At 39.4% G+C, this 22,189-nt stretch overlaps 2 protein-coding genes across 14 annotated transcripts in view; both read left to right on the forward strand.

Annotated features, from left to right (window-relative positions):
- The first annotated feature begins 32 nt into the window (after positions 1-32).
- On the forward strand, positions 33-7,482 carry LOC124185406 (thyroid adenoma-associated protein homolog). Of its 9 annotated transcripts, none has more exons than XM_046576146.1 (15): positions 33-152; positions 646-831; positions 922-1,062; positions 1,172-1,828; positions 2,572-2,678; positions 2,752-3,076; positions 3,180-3,428; positions 3,507-3,893; positions 4,096-4,371; positions 4,752-4,949; positions 5,079-5,272; positions 5,460-6,045; positions 6,193-6,334; positions 6,438-6,700; positions 6,766-7,482. In XM_046576146.1, exons 1-15 carry the CDS (start codon positions 135-137, stop codon positions 7,099-7,101), a joined length of 4,065 nt encoding a protein of 1,354 aa, XP_046432102.1. In that variant the 5' UTR covers positions 33-134; the 3' UTR covers positions 7,102-7,482. The 9 variants fall into 9 exon arrangements, with proteins under 9 accessions (XP_046432102.1, XP_046432110.1, XP_046432105.1 ...); XM_046576154.1 differs by having other exon boundaries at positions 41-137; XM_046576149.1 differs by having other exon boundaries at positions 64-206.
- Positions 7,483-8,393: 911 nt separating this feature from the next.
- LOC124185405 (uncharacterized protein CG43867) overlaps positions 8,394-22,189 on the forward strand; it is a 47,691-nt gene continuing 33,895 nt past the window's right edge. For 4 of the 5 annotated variants that reach the window (XM_046576140.1, XM_046576143.1, XM_046576145.1 and 1 more), the window contains exons 1-2: positions 8,394-8,781; positions 15,398-16,504. In XM_046576140.1, the coding sequence (XP_046432096.1) occupies positions 15,668-16,504 (837 nt within the window). In that variant the 5' untranslated portion in view covers positions 8,394-8,781; positions 15,398-15,667. The remainder of the gene's footprint in view (positions 8,782-15,397; positions 16,505-22,189) is intronic. The other variant, XM_046576142.1, reaches the window with a different exon arrangement.

The following is a 22,189-nucleotide window of genomic DNA, read 5'->3' on the forward strand; positions in this document are numbered from 1 at the left end:
GCATTTTGATATTGGCTGGCAGTGCGAAAACTCCCTAGGACAGAGGCAGAGCTATTCACGACCTTCGCAGCACAAAAGAGATAAAAGATTGGAGTGAATCGCGGCGGTTTCGTGAGACGACCCATCCAATCACCATGGTAAGTATACGGCTGGTATACCATGATATTTCTATGCTCTTAATTCATTGTTCATAAACGTTGTTGTAGGTTGGTTTTTGCCACTTTCACCCTCATACTACTGGTTTTTTATTGTCATCTCATCACCTGCTGACATCGAACGTCAGTATGATAAGTTTTCTGAACTAATTTTGCTGATATGAGACATGTCAAGTGATTGTAATGATATTTATCCATTCGTTCAGTATCGCAATTAATTCTTCCAAAATATACCTGTACCATGTCATCACGTATTACAAAATTTCTCGAGAATACTCTTCTCCGAAAATACCATGTGCTCCTTAAGCGTGTCGCTGCGTGAAAGCTTTGGAAATCCATTTCAATTGACACTCTATATTACAACTGTCAAAAGAAGCATATATTTAAATTTCTCAGTAACCGGTATAAGGCAAGATTGCCACTATACTTTTGCTACATCTATCTGCTTTCCATGCTACAATTCATGACTCACCCAGTAAAATAATTTCAGGTTTTAAGAACTTCAAAAATGGATATGACCGAAACGGAATTGCATGTGACTCTGAGAAATCTGACACTTAGGAAAAAAAGTGGTGAATTAGATACTCCAGAGAGGTTCAACAACCAAGATGAAATGTGGAGAAATGTTATTGATTACGAAATATTATGGAAATGTATAAAACATCGTTCCCTCGAGGTTTAATATTTTTTAATAAGGATAGTGTGAGCAACATCTCTGTGATTTTTGAACACTGAATCTATGTGAGTTCAACATTTCGTTTTATAGATCAGGCGAGATACGATGGAGCTTTTGGTGGTATCGAAAAAAAGCACTCAACGCTTTACAGCGGCTGAATATCAAATGATTGAAACATTCTTGTCATATAATCTGGGTGAAAAAATCGAGTTGGCACCATTAATCAAAAAGGTGGAAAGTCATTAATCAATTCTTCACTATCTTATTTACATACTGTGGCCATTATTAACAGCATCCAAAAAACTGAGCATTTTATCAATCTCAACTGTTGCTTTTCCAGGCAATAAAACGCACTAGAGACAGTCTAGTTGTGCTGCGGCGAGAAGTCTTGAGAACAGTTAAAGGTCAGAATTCTGAAAATAGTAGTAAATGTCGGCCGAATCAACATGAAGATATTGAAAATATGGCGTGCCACAATGCCACAAGAATAGATATCGAATGTTTCATACAAGACTGCGAATCATTTTTATGTTCATTGCGCAAAATTTGTGTAGACAATTTATATCCAACAGCAAATTACGAACGCAGACGGACATGCCTACAAATATTATGCCATATGCAGGACATCCTGGATGAAGAAATTCTTTGTTTAGAATGGGATACTGTTCAAGCAAAATCTTTGTTCAACTGTTTATTGTTAGATACGTATGAATCCAATAAAGAAATGGTCTACAAAATATTGCAGCTGGTGCCACCCAGATTTTTGGAATTGGATAATAAAGATACTGTAGATGAAATCATACGAACCGCAGTTGGACTGGGAAATAGCATTAGGCCAATTGATTCAGCTACTGCGGCATACATGTTCAAAATATGTACCGCATCTCCAGTAATTGTCGAGATTGTAAATCGGCATAATGAATATCTCAACCCTGATTGCGCAAGCAACACTGATGCGCACCTTTTACTGGTGAAGTTTCTTATTTCGCACCTTGAGGTAATAACATCACATTTATTATATTCTGCTAATTGCTAAGGTAAACAGAACATCATCAGCGCTTTTCTAAAGAATGTTGGGGTTGAATTATTGAGTCATCAAAATTATATAAAATTCATATAAAATTGGAATTCATATATTTTGTTGTGTGTGAAAAGTGCCTCTTGCAATTACAAATCAATTTCTCTCTCTGAATTTGACACTTTTATAATTCTGCATTATTGAACTCTATGAATTTGAATTATACCCATTTCCCTTGAAAAATTTTTGAAGGTCTTAAAATCCAGATAGCCACCCGCCTTTAGACATTTAGCTGCGTGATTGATGCTGCACACAAGTTATTTATTGGTGGCGATAATTGATAATTAAATGGGTTATATCATCCTGGGAGTACAGCCTAACAAGCAGTTTCATCCCAACTTAGTCATAATGGGTTTTCAACCATCTGGTTATGAAGCGCAGCCAAGTGTCAGTAGGGGATAAACATTTCTCAATGACAAATGTACTGATGCCATCGTAAGTAGTAGCACACTTGTAAGAATGACATCAAGAAGTTTATAGCAGAAATGTAACAATTCATCAAATGATTCTGGGGACATTAGGAAAAAATCGAAGATTGTTTCTTTATCAAACTTCAATAATGAGTTGAATCCATTGAATCGATTGACGGATAAATTTATCACCCTAATACCTGCGTACAGGTACTTGGTATTTTGTACTCCGTTATTATTTTTTTGATCCAGAAACCATTGGAAATTGCACGCGATAATATCGTAAGGGCTGCCAATAAACATTCATTGTACGGATACCTTTACTGTCTGCGAAGCTTAATAACTGATAGCGATTTACAGTGAGTAACAGAACAATATTGATATCACATTTTAGTTTACATATTTACATTCCACTTCCTCCCCCGTGACTAGTAGGAAATTGCCAACTGACGAACGCTGGCGAGAGCCCATAGCTCAACTCATCAATATTTGCTTGGATTTAAACAATGCTGTAGGACAAATTGTGAATAATTCATCACCAGAAGGTCACTTACCAATGGATCTGAACCCGTTCAATGTCCAACCTTCATTGTTTGATCAAGAACTATCGGAGCATGAGAAAGTGACCACGCCTCAAATGGTACTACTTTGTGCTTGGCGTACTGTCAAGGAAGTCAGCTTAATTTTTGGCTACGTCACATTCAAATTGCCTATAGATAGGATGAACGGAGTGGTGGGTCTTTTAACAGAAAACCAGGTGATCATTTTCATTCTTTGAAAGACCAAAATTAGACAATTGAAAATATATCGATGACTGTAGTTTATGAAATGTCATTACCAATTTCTTTAACAATCGTCAGGTTGTTCTAGTCGGAGAGCACTTTGTCACTTTGTTGAGCGAAACTAAACATAGAGGGGCATTTGAACAAGCTCACGTCGGGTTTGGACTGTTATGCAGACGCTTATGGCATTTGCCAATAGAATGCGCATTGAAGCAACTTCCTAAAATATGGCTGCTGGACTTGTTGCTAGCAGTTACAGGTTTATCACCCAGAGATAGTAAACTTTGCGCAACCAGGAGAAGCGCCGGGGTACCTTTTATGGTTCAAGTAAGGAAGAGTGCCATCATTCTACCGTTTAGTGGAGAAAGATTCAGCATGTCACAGACCCAATCCGATTATTTTTAGGCACTTCTGACCTCCGAAGAGGAGTCGCTAACAGCTGTTATAAGACATGGGGGTAGTCTTACATTTCACTCGACCATGCGGATATTACTCGGCTTAACCAACTTGAAAGATGACTACAACATAGAAGCTGAGATGTCATCTTTGATCTACGATGATACTGTATTTACACAATTCAAAGATCAATCGTCCCCTCTCAGTCATACTGAAAAACGTACAAGTAACACTAATCGGGGCAAAAAATGTTACAAACTTGCTGAGATCAAGTCTCATGTAATAAATATACTGAGAGCTCTCTTTAGGCACTGTCAGCTAGGAGACTGTGTGAAGCCTTACATCGCCGATGGTGTGATTACAGCAATTAAAAGCTACAATGGGAAAACATGGGCTGCAAGTTTTAATACAAACATATTTGTGATAATTGTGTGAAAAAATTACATGAATCATAACTAAGATAAATAATTTATACAGATACACAATTAGGTTAATAATGAAAACAGTGAAACTTTGAAATACATGTGATTTTTTTTGCACCCGTTTGCTAGCTATTTGATCGGCTGAATATAAGTGAATGTTTCCATTTACTCCGCAGGAAAGAAACGCTGCAACTCTTCTGTTCAGTGCTATGGTCGTTCGTATTTTTGGTGTCCAAAGAACAAAGGATCACTTGAATTTGTCAGTTCACAACCGAATGACTGGTAAGGTGTTCTTCGAAAAATACCCTACATTACTGGAATTCATGTACAATGAATTGGAGAAATTCGTGGAACCGGGTGATACACTTATAAGACCAGGAGTGCAATCTGTGCTACTCCTGCTATCGCGACTGTACCCTGGCTGTCACGACAGTGCCGATTCAAATTGGAAGGTATGGTCCCAGGGGTAAATCCCTAGCGAAATTATCTGCATTATAGTTTCTTTTGCTTGAATCTCCAAACATTTCGTTATGTAGCTTTGTGACAACACCTCGCCAAATCCTTTTAATCCAAGCCGATATCTTTCAATATTTTCCAATTTTATCACATATATCATAATAACTTCTACAGTTTCTGCACGAAATCCCCATTGCCATCCACTCTTTCCCAGCAAACAAAACGTAAAAATTATGCAATGCCAATGTTGAAGAATGCCAAGCACTCAGGATCAGCAATGCAATTATTATTAACACTATTGTGTACAGTGAAAGTATTATGTTCAATTTTTCTGATTTAATTTTTGTCTACATCTCTGTGCTCCACTTATTTCCAGGTTGCAGCGTTCATTAATATGGTATCAAAGTGTGCAAAGAGTCAGGTATACGAGACACGTGAACTCGCGGCCCGAGCCTTGGTTCCTTTATTGACACAAACTACTGCTTTGGCCGTGTTTTCCAAGCTGCTTGAAAAAATATCAATGGAATCTCAAAATTATTCCAATATTAACATGATTCATGGATATATCTTGCAGGTAAAGATTAGCGTGTGGATACATAAACTAGATATTTACTTGTTACATCGTAGAAGTAGCATCAGCATCGTTCTTTCTTCTCGATTAATAGATTTCAAACATCATTGGAAATTTTTTATTTAATTACAGGTATTACAGATCTCAAAGAGTGCAGAGTTCAGTAGTTTCATAGTATCGAGTGCACAGTTTAAAATTTTTATAAAAAAATCAGTTTGGATTTTGAAAAAATTGGAGTGTCGAGAGCGTGGAGCAGGGGTTAGCTTTCCATTGGCTACTACTTACTTGGAAACTCTATTACAAATTTATCAAGCCAACGACCAATGGTACTATCATCAAAACATAGCATAATAAGCAGGGTAGTTTCTGTCTGAAAATTATATACTTTTTCATCACTGCAGTGAAAAACCGTTAAATATTATACATACTTTGTTCGCATATATTCTATGAATACTGCTTGCTGTATTGTATAATTATTGGTGCATCATTCCAAATTCTTTATATGTATTACAGGTTCAGTGAATGTGTTGAGGATGAAGATGGTGACCTGTTTTTCAGAATCAAACTTCACTTGATTCATAGCAACATTTTAAGCAACGGACCAGGTAGAGAGATTTATGAAATCACTGCTGCAAAATTTTATACATTGTGGTGCCCAGTACACCACGACTGTCCTGATTCATATAGATTATCATACAGTGAGATAACGAAAAATAATTGGACATCACTATTAAATCACAATAATATGGACGTACAGATCATCTCATGGATAAAATCTACAGAATTAGTGAAGAGCGCTGTCCACACTTCGTTCAGCGAATCACAGCTTCAAGATGTCATATGTAAAGCAAATAGAGCAGTTGAACAACTCATCACTGATCCAAACTTAGAAAAGGCAGTATTCGATTTTTTATTTAATTTTCTTAGCAACACCAGTAACGATACCCTATTCAAGGCCAAACCATCTGCATTTTCGAACTTACTAAAAAAGGTTATGGTGTACTTGTCAAAAAGACTTGACAACCAAGATTACTATGTAACCAATAGTTTTCTAAAGTTGTTGGGGGCAATTTACGGAGAAGTTTCAAAACAATTCCAGGTACACAATTTTATAATAACGTGATTGTACTTTATAACATTGACACAAATCCCTATAATCCAAATTCTGTTCATACATACCTGTCATATGTTGTGTGCCACCTTGTTGCTGTTCTACATAATTGATCAAGTATTGGCTTTCTCTCAGGACATTCTAACGATTGACGATAAGAAAGCAATACACAAACTTTTTTTGAAAAATTCGTGGATGGATTCATGTGACAATGATTGTAGACTTGCCGTCTCACAGACAATGTACAATCTATATGAGCCAGTAGTCAAAGACAATGGTAAAGCATTTTTCAAATAATCTGTATGTATTTGGAATAATTACAGAATTTGGGTACTTTCAATGTAAACAGTGCAGTCGTACATTATTTGATTTCATTTCAGATAATTTTGTAATGTGTTGGTGGACAATGCTTTTAAATCTTCTGGTGGACGATGACAAAGTCGTGAGATACCACGCTGCAGCCGTACTTTGCAAAGTAAACAATGAAAGAGAAATCATATGTGATACGGGTATGAGGCATAAATTTTTTGAGAGCTTTTCAAATGTCGTTGCCAAGTTACGCCCAGATATAGCAATAGTGTTATTATTCTCTTGGGGTGTTGCGACATGGCGAGAGGATGGCTACCAAATGGATGATACCGATGTAAGTAGGTTCAATAATTCTCTGCAAAAAAAAGCTTTCCATCCAGTGATAGTATTGTTCTGCAGGTGTTCAATAAGTGTCGAAATTACGACACATTTGAACAACTGGAAATATCAACCCTTTGTTTAATTTCGTTGAAAGAAGTTGGCAATCATCACTCGTTAAACACGACTCTCCCATTGACGACCATAAGATGGTTAAAGAAATTATATGATTGCAAATTTACCTTTGCAACTTTGCCGGAATTTGTGAAAATACAATGCAAATACATTCCTACACTTGGAAACAAACTAGGAGACTATTTGGATCCAACTTACAGCGACAAGCTGCAGCAAGTCTTGGCATTTAAGAAATTCACTGATTTTGTAACACAAGAGACCAACGATGGAATTTTGTTATGATAAACAACAAATATAGTTGCAAGCTGCTATTCACGCTTGGATGAAAGGGACATGTACAGGTAACATTAAAAATTGTAACTAGTGGAAATTAGTCAACAAAACCACCTATGGGTATGGGAGGTATGAAAAATCATTCAGGCCATGCCTAGACCCTTGTCAGACCACCACAGGATTTTTATGCTCCTATAAATGCACATTGCAAGTACAGAGTAAGTTGAGGGTATTTTTCTTATTTTTAAAACTATTACTCTGGGTCATGGAAAAATAACTCTTGGATTAAAAGTACTCTTACTAATTTGTATATTTATGTTATTCTATGTTCCACGGAAAGTCCAAGTTTTTTCATAAAATCGATTTAATAAATCATTGTACTGAAACCAACCTCGTACACCTTGAGTACAGCCATTATTGATGATTACCAAAGATGACATTACCAGCAACGGTGCGCTTATTGTATGTACATGTATACCAGTAAAGTTTGTCTTTGCGGTTTAGTTGCACCCTTTGCAAGGGTTCTTTAGTAAAATTGAAAATTTCAATGCCATGCTGAAAACGTTGGGTATCATGCTTGATAATTTCTAATCATAAATAGCACATCTAATGATTTCTTATTCAAATTTATTCTCGATCTGATGTAACTTTCTGTGATGTAGAGCGCGACGAAGTCGAATCGACATTGTATGTGGCTAACGAATATATAAGTATGATCTAGCCGAACATTCCCATCCCGCCGGCGACGGAATGGCGAATGTGAGTGGAAAATCATACTATCCTTCTAAATATAAAGTGTGACAGTCAAAGAAATTTATCGATGCGTGCGTCTACTGGGATAGGAAGGATCTAATACATCATTCAAGGCAATCGTTGGCGGTGCAACCCCGCGATTATGGGTGCCGAGAAACTGAATAAGTAAAAAGATGCCCTCGGGACGTTTATTGCCCGGTTTCGTTGAATAATTGATTTAGAAAAATCTCTTCTACAGCCGTGGCTCGCAACGCCCCCAAGGCGACGACACTAGCGAGTAGCGTGGTATATGAGCAGTCTGACGGGGTTGACTGAGGTGGTATACATGTATGATGTATGTGTGTAGGCATGCATGCATGCGCCGTCTCGTACACACACACATACACCACTACCAAGGATTCGCCCATCCAAAAGCAGATATTCTAGAGCCTTAACGCGCCTTCCTACCGCGAGCTGTCGCCACGGAGTCGAGTTACCGTTCAAGTTTCCCATCATTTTTGTTCCCTTTCCGCGGCGAAGGAGCAACGAACCACACGAAACAAGTGAAGAAGTACATACATAGACTCACGATTCACGACCTCAATGCACAAGACTCGTAGCAGTTTTTTAGTAACTCTGTCCTGATGTCCGCCGAACGTGATATACCCTATGCTATCGTTGTCCCGTAGATTGCGGTGTAAAAATAAGCTGAACATGGCGTGTTCCCGGTACGGTTAAATTCCCGTTTCAATTCGTGTCGGCATAGCAAAGAAACATTTTGTTCCTGTGACACAGTGGTGTACGTGCCTGCGTGTGTGTGTGTGCTCGTGCGTGTGCGCGCGCGCATGGATGTATTTCGTGCACTGTTTTGTTAGGAATGGAGAATTATCTACTGTACAACGAGTACGCCCGTTCGTCAACGTCAAGGGCCTCTGTTTCACTTCTCTTCTTTCCAAGGTAGGCACACTAAACGAGGAACTCAATTACAGTTGCTCGTGTATGTTATGTACATTACTTAATCTCGCATCATCGTCGGCAGTCAACTACGTTCTCCGCTACGTCCTCCGCTACGTCCCAACGTCGTTCCCTACTTATGTGGGTACGTTACTATGCATACGTACGTGCATGCATCCGCATTCATGCATACGTGCATCCGTTAGACGACGAATTGACGACGACGCCACCGACAACGGGGATAATTCCACCCTACAGTCTGACCTACTTCGGTATTCTCTTTTTCAGTGATTGTTGGAAAATTCGCATAAGCTTTATGGCAATATGTATTTCAAAGTAAATAATAATAATTTTTCGAAGATATTTCGATGCTGGACTAACCGCCGTGTATTTTTCTACGAAGAACTAGCCCTACCTCATTAAGAAGGCGATCCTTTTTTTCTTTTTTTCTCATTTATTTATTATACCTACCTATGACAATGCTTTGGTGTAAACAAAAATTGTCGATCATACTTCTACACACGATTTGCAATCTATGTCTAACTGCGATGCATGTTCGTAAGTAGGTATGTATATATTTACATACGACATGATACGCTCACGGCATACCCGACTAATATACCTTCAACCAGTAATGCGCCCAAGTTACATGTAATCACGCGGGGACATCTCACGTGTGAGTTCATTGAAAAAAATTATGGCCTAACAACAAGAAGAGTGATACGGGCAATGTTTCCAGTTTGTCATCGAAAAGTACCGCGGTTACTCTCGTAATCCTAAACACCTTTAATTGTAAATCGAATAGAGGATATTACTATATCCCTATATACATATGCTGCAGCATACATAAACGTTTCCATGCTGTTCTACGATCATATTTATTATGCGCAAATGTTTTATAGCCGTTTGCTTTAGCTTCTACGTCAGATAACACGTGTTCCGTGCAAAATAGAATGTTGCGTAGAATTATTACTGTCTAGTAAGGTACGTGTAACGAACTCTACCGCCGTCCATGACCTGCAAAGCCCTCAAAACTTTGCTCCTGAGATTCCGCGTCCAGGGTGATTGTACTCGTAAAAAGATATTTCCGGAGTCATATTTTTACGTCAGTAAAAACGATGGGATTCAATTAATTATACCTGGACCTCACTTTTACATGGCGCCTGTGCATATAGTCACGGCCAGAATCATTTAATAATTCCTCGTTTTATTTAGACACGACGAATCGTGTAAGTTTATAGTATATTCATACGTATTATACGTAAGAGCTCGACCAATACCAGAGTAAATATATTCGTCCGACCTTTTGCATCACTACCTGATTTAGCTGCGTTACATCTGTAGTGGAGCAGAAAAAATGTCAGTCGTGTAACACTTGATTTGTTTGAAAAATTTCAAAGCGTGTACGTACAAGTAAAACTGCGAAACTATATTCAATCTTTTTTTCTGCCAGAGAGGTTGCTGTTTAAAAAAAAAATGTTTACACCACTAAGGATATATTGGATGCCAAATAGCGGTAAAAGGATAATATTTTGATTGTTTATTTTTTATTTATTGCGATCTATTTGTCATCGGTTAAATTTCAGAGTAAGTATGCTATACGTCAGTTTTTATCAGTCTGGTAGAACGTTAGTTACCTACTTCGACTGACGTGTGCGACCTAGCACTTCTTTTTCTGAAAATGAAAGGTCTGCCACCTATTCTATTGGCACCCGGGGTAGTTCCAAAGTTCTTGACAGTTTAGAGAAAAAGTTCGGCCATAATTACTAAAAAGACAATGAACATGAAATAGTTAGGTGACACCACGGTGTAACGTTGGTGACACCTTCCCGTGGCGCAGCATTTCGGACAAAAAAATAAAAATAATTTGATGTCCGATACTGACAGTTCTCGAAGAGTTCTATAGTTCCTCAAGCTAAATGCAAGAGTTCTGGCATCTACGATTTTTAGCAATTCTTTGAAAATTCCGGTCAACACCTCATGAATAAATTAAAAATATCTTGTTCGCCTGTAATATTTCTGACGGAGTTCTAAAGTTCCTTGGGTGATCGAGTTGCAGTCCTATATGCTCGCAAACACCACTATGTGCGTATAAATGTAAGCTAGTTACGTGCATTACACATTACACCTACTCGTATATGTATACTTGATGAAATTCGTACAGCTGTGTTGAAAGCGAGCAACTATGCATGCCGCGCCCGTAAAAAGATGACTACTACAACGACAGAAACGAAATAGATCCTTAGGAAGATTAGTCAGTATTTGGGTACCTCTCTCGTTCTGTACCGAGTCAATTATAACCAATGTCTGAACTTTGTCAATTAAGCTCAGGCAATTATATCTTGAGCTTGAGAAATTCACTGCCGCCGTCCCCTGACTATACTGCTTACAGATATTTCCGTGGCAGGTGTTGTTGAGCCTGTTGCTCAACTCGTACTAACAAATTGCTACCAAAAAAATTATAGCTCAACCCAGTTGTATACGAAATATGGGAAGCTATATACCTTTTGCTAAGGATGTTTCACACTTCTGAATCTGATGACAAAGTTGATGTCAAAGTTTTATGTTCGAGGATTACATTTTCTGTGATGTGTTAAAGAATTTTATTACCATTTTTTAACCATTGATTTAATTTGTTTTATAAGCCTATTAATCGAATGGATATTATCGCCTTAAGAAATTATTCTGTCTCCTTGGTTAGATACATCTTCCGCCATGCTTGAATTCAATTTTTAGTTCGAACTGACTAAATTATGAAAACAAACGTATTTCATGGGTGAAGATGTTCACAAGTTGAGATTAGGTGAATTTAAGTGAATTTTGAGAAAGGTTAACTATTTCAATTTACAATGTATAGTTATCTATATGCCAAGTCCCAATGCGCCACCCGTACCAGATCATATACGTAATTTTTTGTACCGTCTACGTCTAAAACAAGCCATAAGGCTGGCAGGAACTGCTTGTCAGTCGTGTTTTGAGCACTAGTGCTTGAAGCACGACACTTTCAGAAGGAGGTGGTGCAAATTAGTTATTTTCGTGGTACATGCGCATAAAATAGGGATTTCTTGACGAGTGTAAAGTGCAGCACGAAACGAAGGCGAGTGCGAACTTATAGAAGTCAAGAAGTGCCCATTTCGCACATGCCACAAATTCTATTTTCCGTGTGCTACCTCCTGTCAGAAACTACAAAGTAACCGAGTTGTTAACGGAGGTAGCGCGGAAAAGATATAATGAGTCAATGAACTTGCATGAGAAAAGTGAGTATATTCGGTAAGGGTAGTTGAACTGTGTCTTAGAAAAGATCAATATTTTTGTATCGGGAAAGCTGGGAATTAATTGTCAGGTAATTCGGTACTACGTGTAATACTATTGCCGCTAGGTACCCTTATGAACTCGTGAACCACTGACAAGCATTGACTTTTCCCCGGTCGGAGTTCATTCCCAAATGAAAAAAAAATTTCTCGCAATAAAAATTTTCTTATTGCGTAATTCAAACTATTTGATTCGGAAATATGAAAAATTTGGTACTAAGAATTTTTTTAGCCGCCATGGTATTTTCCAAAGAGAAAAATTCACGTAAACATTTTCTCATTCAATTTCTAACCTGCTGTTGTTGAGATAACGAGTAGAAGAAAGGAAGGAATATATGATGAGGAGGCAACAAGAAACGAAGAAGATCGTCGCGAGAAGAATCGCGACTGCGAAGACAGTCATGGACATCAAAGGGCCGACTCGACCTCAGATGTCGGATGTCAGTGTTTAAAATTGGAGTCGGTGTTATTCCTAGCGAGCATTCATTTCCGGCCCGCTCCAATTTGTATAATTACTGTTTTCTCTCGTAACAACTTATATTATAGATACGGGGTATGTGTATCCAAAGGATCTTTTGCAACCTTGCTATGCATTAGCTATTATAACAATACAATACATCAACAATTAGATACACATCACTTAAATCGGACGACAATGGACCTCGTATTTTTTAAATCGATCGCAACCGTTTTCCGGATAGCATACGTAATAAGAATATGTACGTACTTTTTGTATTTCCGAAATAGTTTTGGTTGCGAGAATTGATTCACTTCTTCTGAAAAGTGAGCACTTCATCTAACTTAACAGATCCTATCTGCGGTTGTTCTGTTCATCATGCAACGGTAAATGAACGCTCATTTCGAAATGGAGAAAAGTGACTTTTATAAAAAAAACATATAAATTACCCAAAAGTTTTTGAAAGTTCGATTTTCGAAGCCTGTGGAGCGTACCTAAAGTGCCTCACATCCAAACAGTGCGGTAAAACAACGTTAGCGCATGCGCACAATTAAAATGATATATTTGACACTTTGGGGCTTTCAATGGCGCATGACCAATTTCGCACAATTCAATTTTACACACCGTTTCATTGAGCACAATTTACGTAACCGCAATTTTGCGTGCTGTCGGCGACGCCTTCGTAGCCTCCTGTAGCATTTTTCCCAATGAATTAGCCACGTTTAGGAACATAAAATGTTGTTTATTTTTCAAAGATCGAAACACTGACTATATATTGTTATAGAAGGAAGAGCTGTCCGTTACGTTTGCGCCATCTTAACTATAAGTACGCACATCAGCAGCGCGCATGCTTGAAAGTACGGCTAAATCCTTACTCGCGTCATCTATCAGATACAGTACACGTCCCCGATCAAATTTCCCTTCGCAGCTGTTCGTAAAAATAACGAGCGTCACACGTACAGATGGGCGATATGGAACCTGTGTGATTTACAGCGCCGCCTTGGTTCATGCTGCAAACTTCACACTCATCGGAAATCGTCACTTGTGCCACTATAGGTATACTATTTTGACGAGACGAAACATGATTGCTTTCTCGTTTCACGTATACCTTTCCAAAAGAAATTGTCCGTGTATGTATGTATAATTTGTATACACCTAGTTTGACATCTTACAAGAACTCTTACCAGAAATGGCATGAATTTTACGGAATCGCGATAGTCAATCATACCGTTTCTTTACTTTTGTGCTAAACGAAAATTTTTGGGCATATTTTATTCAGAATTTCATGTAAAATGTAGCTGCTATGCTCTTTCTAGCGTTCGAGGTCTGTGTACTCGGACATTTGGAGATATTTTCGTCCACATCGAAATCGAGTATCCCCTTAAGGTTGTCTGCACCTACAAACAGGAAACAGAGTTGACTGTATGGGTACAGTAATGTTCATTAATGCCTTATCTTTCCGGTTAACTTGTTCTCGATCCGAAGCAGCCGACGTGCAAAATTGGGATGCCAGCTGTATCACCAGTCATTGTCAGATAATTCCTATGGAATCGAACTCGCATTTTGTTTCAGACCGAAATCAAGTTAATCGGAAAGTTACATCACAAAGTTTCTTTCATAATAAATAATAGTGAGGTATGGATAACTCTGTATTCACAAAAGCATAGGGATTAAGCTTACGCGGCTGCATACGTGCAGACATTACAAATCTATAATCCATACAATTGATTGCATCGGATATTCTCTACGGTAAAATATTCGGTGATTTAAAAGCTAACAGAATACGGATGTAGCTGGATAATTTTTGAGCGCCCCCTAGACTCCCCTTGCTTCGATTTGTCGGCTTTAATTATGCAACTATCCTTAATATTCATCACACTGAATTCTACCTCACAGGAAAACATTGAGCACACATCAAATTGTCTGCTCGTCGGAAGAAAGAAGCTACCCGTATATCCTGAAAGCATAAAATCTTCGTTTCCGCTTTATTGGTGCATTATATATCATTGAAAACTTGAAGTTCGAGGTCTCCAATCTATCTAATGTTCCAAACAAAGCAGTCATTCGCAAACGAACAAAATCCGAAATAATGTGCTCACATTGTCGTATTGCAAACTTATTCGAGTTCAGTTCTTTGTTATAGGCTCCGAGATAGAATATTCAAACGAGTATTGACGTGGTGGTAATCTCTGTATAATGTAATACATATATTATGTGATACATCTATATTTTAATTGCGTAACAGATCCATGTTTACTTGGTCGAGCATCCGTTTTCTTACCTACCCTCTTTTATTGTCTGCCTAAAAATAAATTTCCGAGGTGGCGGAGTGTGTTATTCCTCGGCAAAAAGTTTCGGCCGAGACGTACCCCAAAGTGAGCCCCCAAGAGTTACAGCTTGAATTTATTGTTAGTCATGGAAACAGACTGACACTCGACGGGCTCGAGTACAATATCCGAGAATCATCCTCGGTCTCATCGCTGCACTACACACTGCGTACATCGTGTCGGGATATCTCTTAGAACACGCCAGGACGAGGAGCTACTTCCGTTTGCTTCGCGCGAACTTGTGTTAGACACGCTGCAATACAGAATTTTACCTCGCCGTGAGTCAAAAAAACATGTTTCAAGACAAATTATGCACGGAAGTCCGTGCGACATCAGCAGCGATGATAATGCCGTGCGTATTATACATATGTCGGGCAATTCTAAGTTATATGCATATTTGTAATATTCGCTAATAGCACAACTTCATAAGACCTCCAAAATTATTAAAATTCTTACCAGAGAGAGATTTTTCGAGTAAAAGCCGAGACGTCATGTTATATAAGAATGTGATATTTTTGTTCCAGGCCGTATTGAAACAGAGACAAAAATGCTGATCGCCAGAACGAAGCTGGAATATAAATGCTCAGGAATAATGGAGTTTTGTGGATTACCAACGATAGTCTGTCGTGTAAAGGTTCTGCGAGGTGGAAATGTCGGGGTGTTTGGTTTGGCAATTTGATTATCTATATCCAGAAACGAACGGTCAGCATGCTGCAGGAGAAAATTCCTTAATGAAGAAAATTGGTGCTACGGTGCGACGTTGAGAGTGTTCATCTCGGACCGTTTAATTAAGTATGGACGAAATCCGTGGTTCACAACCGGTACGACGCCTGTCACAAATTTTGGACCCGATCGCAAGATTAGCGTCCGACTGTGGTTCGAATTCGGCACCATGTAGCCCGCGTCTTGGGGCCCGGCACGACTGCAGCTCGCAATCGTCAATCGATAATAATCGAGGTGTCGCCAGCGGAGCCGACAGTCCCCGATTACTGCCCCGACGCACCCGGCAAGGACCAACACCCCCACCGAGGCCGCAAAACAGTCCTGTTCATTTGAGAGATTCGCCCTACGTCAACGTTCCAAGCTTGCTGTTCAAAAAGGACAAGAAATTTACGGATACCGCCAAGACCGCGGGGTATGTCGAGCTAAAGGACAAGTCAAAGAGTAATCCGCTGTACAACTTGACGTCGGAGTCGAGCGGCTACGTCGAGTACACCGACAAACGTACCTTCGGGGCGCAAACCGATTTCGGGCCGACAAGTTTTGAAAACAAGGCCCATGAGATACAAAACTTGAACAGAGGTCGCTCGCCCTTTGACTCCGGACCATCGAGACACTTCGAAAGGACCTACTCCTTTTCCGGACGATCCGAAACTGGGTCGACCCACTTGCAGACGACGGCTCAGCCGCGGCTCCATTTTGCCGCGGAGAATCGTCTATTTGCTGAACGCGCTGAGCCAAAGAAGGATAAACCAGAAGTGAGGCCTGGTTACGGGGCTTCCAAGAGCTTCGATGGTTACACCAGTACAGCGGAGGAGCTTAACTGGCAGGAGAGATGCCTTGAACTGCAGCTCGAACTTCACCGGAGCAGGAGCCAGGCAACCAGAGTGCGGGACATGCTTCGGGACAAGGTAAGTCAAGGGAGATAGCGAAGAGGATTATATCAGTATTATACTTGTAAGAAATCCTACCCGTCACTCCTCTTCCTCCCGAAGACTGTAGTCTATTGCCTATGCATGATAAAAATACCTGCAGTTGCATTGCGGAACATTGTTACGCATGCGCGCCCGCAATAATTCGGAGACGGATAATTTTTACAGAGGTACGACTCGGGATAACGCTAAACGCATGGCAACTGTTTTACCGACATGATTTGACGTACTACATACCTAAACCTGTATGCAAAACAGGCGAATTTTGAAATGTGCTAAATCGTAATCGATCTTTTCTAAAACAAAAAAACAAAAACATAAAACAACGTCATTACGAACACGTACTAGATAGGAGGAAGGCGTATCAGTGTACTAGATTTCCCTAAATCCTACTAGATCTTGTACAATTGTAATAGACTGAGAATACCGTGGCGTGGTCTGTGCACCGAGCTGAAGCTGTAATTAGAAAGAGAGAGCAACAGGTGGAGCCGGTCTTCTCTGTTCCACGATCGAACGAGTGGTGAGCAACCCCCAAGCGGGGAGGTATACTTGTATAAGTCCATGTGTTTCCCCTGCCAAGTTACCGATTAGAGTGAGAGGTCCGGCTCCATCCGTTGCTCTCTCATTCTATTCACGGTTTCACCGCGGTGCACAGACCGCGCGGTCTATCTCCCTCTATAAGTCTATGGGCTGGCTAGTGATGGCATTGCCAACGTAGTCGACTTGTGTGTACACTTGGGGACAATGAATCTGATTGTGAGACGGTTAATTTTTTACATTAGGCGGTTATGTTGGCAACACAGAGAAACCTACAGCGGATTAGTCGGCCGAGCGCGAAACGAAATCAATCTCAATGAACATAACATAACCCATGACCGTCGAATCTAACCTTAGAATACCGCGGGGATAGGTTCATAAAGTTAGCAACCGAAGTCAATATAATCGACTGGAAGTAGTTTATTTCGTTTGCGCTTGGCTTGAATATGAAAAATATCACTCGCTCTCGTTTGCGCGTTCACTCGTTTTTGAGAAAAATGCAAATAAAGTCAGGGTGGTGAAACTCAGCACCCGGTTTTTGAAAATGGTATTATGCGAAAGACTCGTTGAATTTCGGATATATTGTCGTGTCAATTGTTTGCGCGTCGTTTGCGCAAGCAGCACCGCGAAGTAATTAGGCACAAAATATCAAAATTACTAGTAAAAGAATTATTTTTTCTAGTTTACCATATTAGCCACCAGAATAAATTATTGCGCATGCGCCGAGAGCGGTTCAATTCCGTACGTTCCAGATTCCAACCGGATAGAGCGTCACTAACGTGGTAAATAGCTGAACCAATGCGTTTCAATTACATTGAATTCTTTAAATCGTTCACGTGGTTTGCGCGTCGCCTAAACCTGAAAAATATCACAATAATCCGTTTGCGCGTTCGCGCGGTGTTCAGAAAAAGTGGAACGAACATCGAGTGCTGACTTTTAGTACCTGTAATCTTCAAATATCGACCGCATATGAACCCAGTTTGGAAAATTGTAGACACTTCGTCGCTAGAATTGTTTGCGCAAACAGGGCCCGCAACAATTATCCAGGAAATAACAAAGTTGGTGTTATAATGCAGAGCAAAGATAAGTTACACAGAGGGGCTAAAAAATTCAGCACATGTTCAGCATCCGTTGATATTATTGTCATGTATTCGGCAGAATTGCGCATGTCTCAACATCAACGCGCTGAGTACTGGCCAAATGGAGGAGTCTGGACCTAACCCATAAATATCGCGACAAAAATTTGATTTTATTATCAAACGGATTCATTAACAATACAACTAGTATCCAAACAATGTAACAATGTGGTTCACGTAATAGCATCTGAAATAGATGCAACGATGTTGATGACTGCTGTTGTCTCTTCAAAACACGTTAGACGGAATGTATACATGTAGATTCTTGTCACATTAATATGTACTCACTGTTAGCGTACCCCGGATTTTCATAAATTACGGTCTTTTTACTTTTCATTTAACTGTACTCCAAGAAAAAAAAAATACGAAAAACGTGATTGTTATCAATTGCGGTATGATTTTTTCATTTAAAGCTCAAACTTCACGGTTTTGTGAGGCTGGACATCTTTTTTTAAATACAAATTCCAATCAAAAACATTGTTTTCTTTTATTTTTACAAATTATGCCGTTGGATTTATAGTGGGGTCACATCTCATTCTTTTTTTTTTTTTCTCAATTTCAAATTTCGTTCTGCACAATAAGGCTTCTGTATCAGATCAGGCAGGAAGATTTCGTTAAATTTTGACTCCCTCTGGAACTCGTTCACTTAATTTTACGGCTAACCTATTTCGAAGACTAAGGATTATTTTTCACAAAATTTTTACGAGTTGAATTCTGCTATCAATATTAAATAATCTGTCCATGTCGCGATATTTTTCCTACTAGGAAAATACACAATTAGTCGAAAGGTCAGATTTTTTTTGTACTTAAATCTAAATTGATGAGCATTTCTTCAGGAAAAAAATACGCACGGATTGTTATTTATTTATCTGAAGCTGAATTTGGGGCGGGGGGGGGGGGGGGGGGGGAGGGTTGCAAGGGAAATGATTGAATTTGTGTATGTGTATATGTATGTATTAGAGTATACATCACATGCACGCACACACACAGACAGACTCTGCCTGCAGCTACGGCCTCTTCTTAAACTTTAGATACGAGAATCGCCGCTCAAAGCGAGATCAATATTTAATTTTAGTGGGGAGGAGGGTTTCTTTGGCAAAGAAAATTACGTGCACTCCTTTTATTTTATAAAAGGCTGACAGACCTTAATCCTCGGGGCCATACAACGTAAGCTGCTGAAATTATACACATCTTTTCGTTACGGAATTCGAAATCATATTGCATTACCGAGGCATGTCTAATCGAAAATTTTCAATGCTTCACTGCTAGAAATGCGGTATTAAATATAACATCGAAAATATTCTATCGAAGTTTAAACCATTTTGGTGTTCATTTAAAGACCACTTGGTGTTAAGAATCGAACGATTCACGCCAATGACGTTTAGCTTTAGACCAATCGGTATGGGTTTTTATCGACACCGTGAATTTTTCGACAACGTTGCCGCATGGTTGTGACAGTTACTGTCCGATACGACAAATAAGTGTTAGTTATCGTTTACACGGCATGGTTGCTATTTTCGTAAGCAACTCAGGTTTATAAGATTTTTAAGTTGATTCGTTTCTTTTCAAAATGACTAAATAATTTCAAACTTTAAGGGCGTTCAAATAATACGCAGTCCAGAATTTAAGGCTTTTAGATCCCCTCACCCCATAAACGATCGTAAGACTCAAAAACTGCCTCCCGGAAAAATAAGTCCTCCTCCCGCACACCATTCTCAAAAAGTCTCAAATCAAAACAACTAATGAAGATTAATAAAATGTAAAAATGATTTGAACGACATTATGACGCCCCGCCCCATTCTCCCCCTCCTCGAGCGTAACGAATTATTTGAGCGGCCTATTTGGGAAATGGTTGTTGCTATTATACTTGTTAGTTGGGTCGAGTGAGTACGAAAAATTGACGAAAACACTCAACACACCTTCAGCAGATTCTCATTCACTTTGAAGTTATGGTGCACTACTGATATTTGAATCCCGTGTTTTTGGTGTTTTTACATAAATTTTCCATCTCTTCCGGGCCTGCTCATAAGCACAATTTTATCGCAATCACTATCGTTTTACAAAGTATGAAACGACTTAATTACTCTGGAGAGAAAAGAATTGTAAAATACGGTTTGCTCGCTTCTTCGGCACTTCGACCTCCCCTTAAACATCTCAAAAATATACAAGGTTAATCCGCTTCTGGAGAGGCTGACGGCGGCGTCAGGGACAACGCTTTCTGATGATACTCCGAGAAGCCTTGAAATAGCCTGGCTAAGTTTACTGCCTCTCTTACACCGCCTGTCACCGTCTTCCGCTCCTTCTATTCCCTGGGACAAAGAGCTGCCAAAAAGATACCGGGTACGGGGCGGCATTGCGTTTCCATATCACGAGAATTCATATTATTTGCATACAATCTCATAGGATGTAGAGAACATAGGTAGGATAATATAGCTCGGACGGAAAAGTCTAGAACACAGAGATCTTTATTTCAAGTAGCATACAAGGTTATACGCTCGGAACCAACATTTTTTCTACAATATTTCTTAAAAAAAGACGCCAATCACTTTTACAAAGTGCATACAACCTATCTGTGAATTGCAATTGTATATTAGTCAATATAACCTCCCCTAGTTATTCTTCTTATCTTACATATGCATAATTTCGTACCGTACATGTTCCACACCGGTACGACCGGGTAGAAAAAACTTGTATTACAAAATGATATGACTCTGATCAGAGTCTTAGAAGATTGGAATAGGTTCGATAGAGCGTGACGAGGTTTGACCAAGTCCCCTGTTGAAATTTCTAGGGGCGTCTTCCTGTGTATCAAAAAAAGAGCTACTCGTGTGTAATTTCATCCGTTAAGCCTTCCTTCGCTCAATTGACAGTAGCTTGGGCTGTCGAAAATTTGCACCTTACCTACACTTTACTACGACTCTGAAATAATAATATATCCGTTTACACTTGAATTTGTAAAAGCCTTTCATCTAAACTTCAATATAAGACAATGGAAATTAATATTTGAGGTAAAAATACAAAACAGGATTTGTTTATTACGGCACGTCACCCGTGAAACTCCTGATATAATTAGTTTTAACCGGAGTGCAAGGAGGCCCAATGAATGGAACTACGCATCAGAAGCTCCATATTTTGGAGCAAAGGAGTATCCCCAGAAGTTTCAACAAAATCCGCTATCCGAAAGTATGATGCTCTCCTCGTCAGTGCATAAAATTTTTGTGAGATTGCAGTACTGCTGATAATTTATAGTATTCGTTTCGACAAAGGCAGTGGGACAGGGCTATACCCTCTGCTGCAGGTTTTTAAAAGAATCTAGTTCATTTGTCATGGCGTACGTATAGCGTTAAAGTGATAGAAACGGCAATTATTGCATTGGTAAATTATGATTATTTCCGTGCAAGAAAAGGTGCAGGTCAGTAAGTTTGTTACTTCGTTTTCAGCTTAAAATTACAGTCTAACAATAAGTCTTGGATCATCGATCGTGCAAGCAACAGTTCTATTTCGTCGAGCGTATCTTGGCCTTTGTGTGGTACCTATACATACCGAGAAGAAACGGTGTAAATTAGCAGATTGACCGTGAGCGACCGAATGCGCACGCGGAAGATAATTAATTGAACTCTATTGATCTGCGAGATTGTATCGTGGCAATATATTCGCCCGCAAGGTAGAGGAGTCAATCTACTCGAAACGAAGCATGAGATGTCACGAACGCTCGCTTCAAGTGCAAGTTGAAATTACGTTCATGCGATGACTCGTAGCGGTCGTCAGTCGGTTAACAAGAAAACTTTACCTATACCTGAAAAAATGAGTTTTCAGATCGGATTGAAGTTTGGTCAATCTATAACCCAGTTGCATTAAAATTTGTGGTCATGAGTGTACTGGACGGTGCGCAACACTCGGAAATCACACTTCCGTTTACGTTGTGCTCTGTTTTTACAAACCTCCAATCGGCCCATAAGTTTCTTGGGCGATTTTAATTCCCTCAAGGAAA

This window comes from Neodiprion fabricii, chromosome 6 (genome assembly GCF_021155785.1).
Source record: "Neodiprion fabricii isolate iyNeoFabr1 chromosome 6, iyNeoFabr1.1, whole genome shotgun sequence".
NCBI lineage: Eukaryota > Metazoa > Arthropoda > Insecta > Hymenoptera > Diprionidae > Neodiprion > Neodiprion fabricii.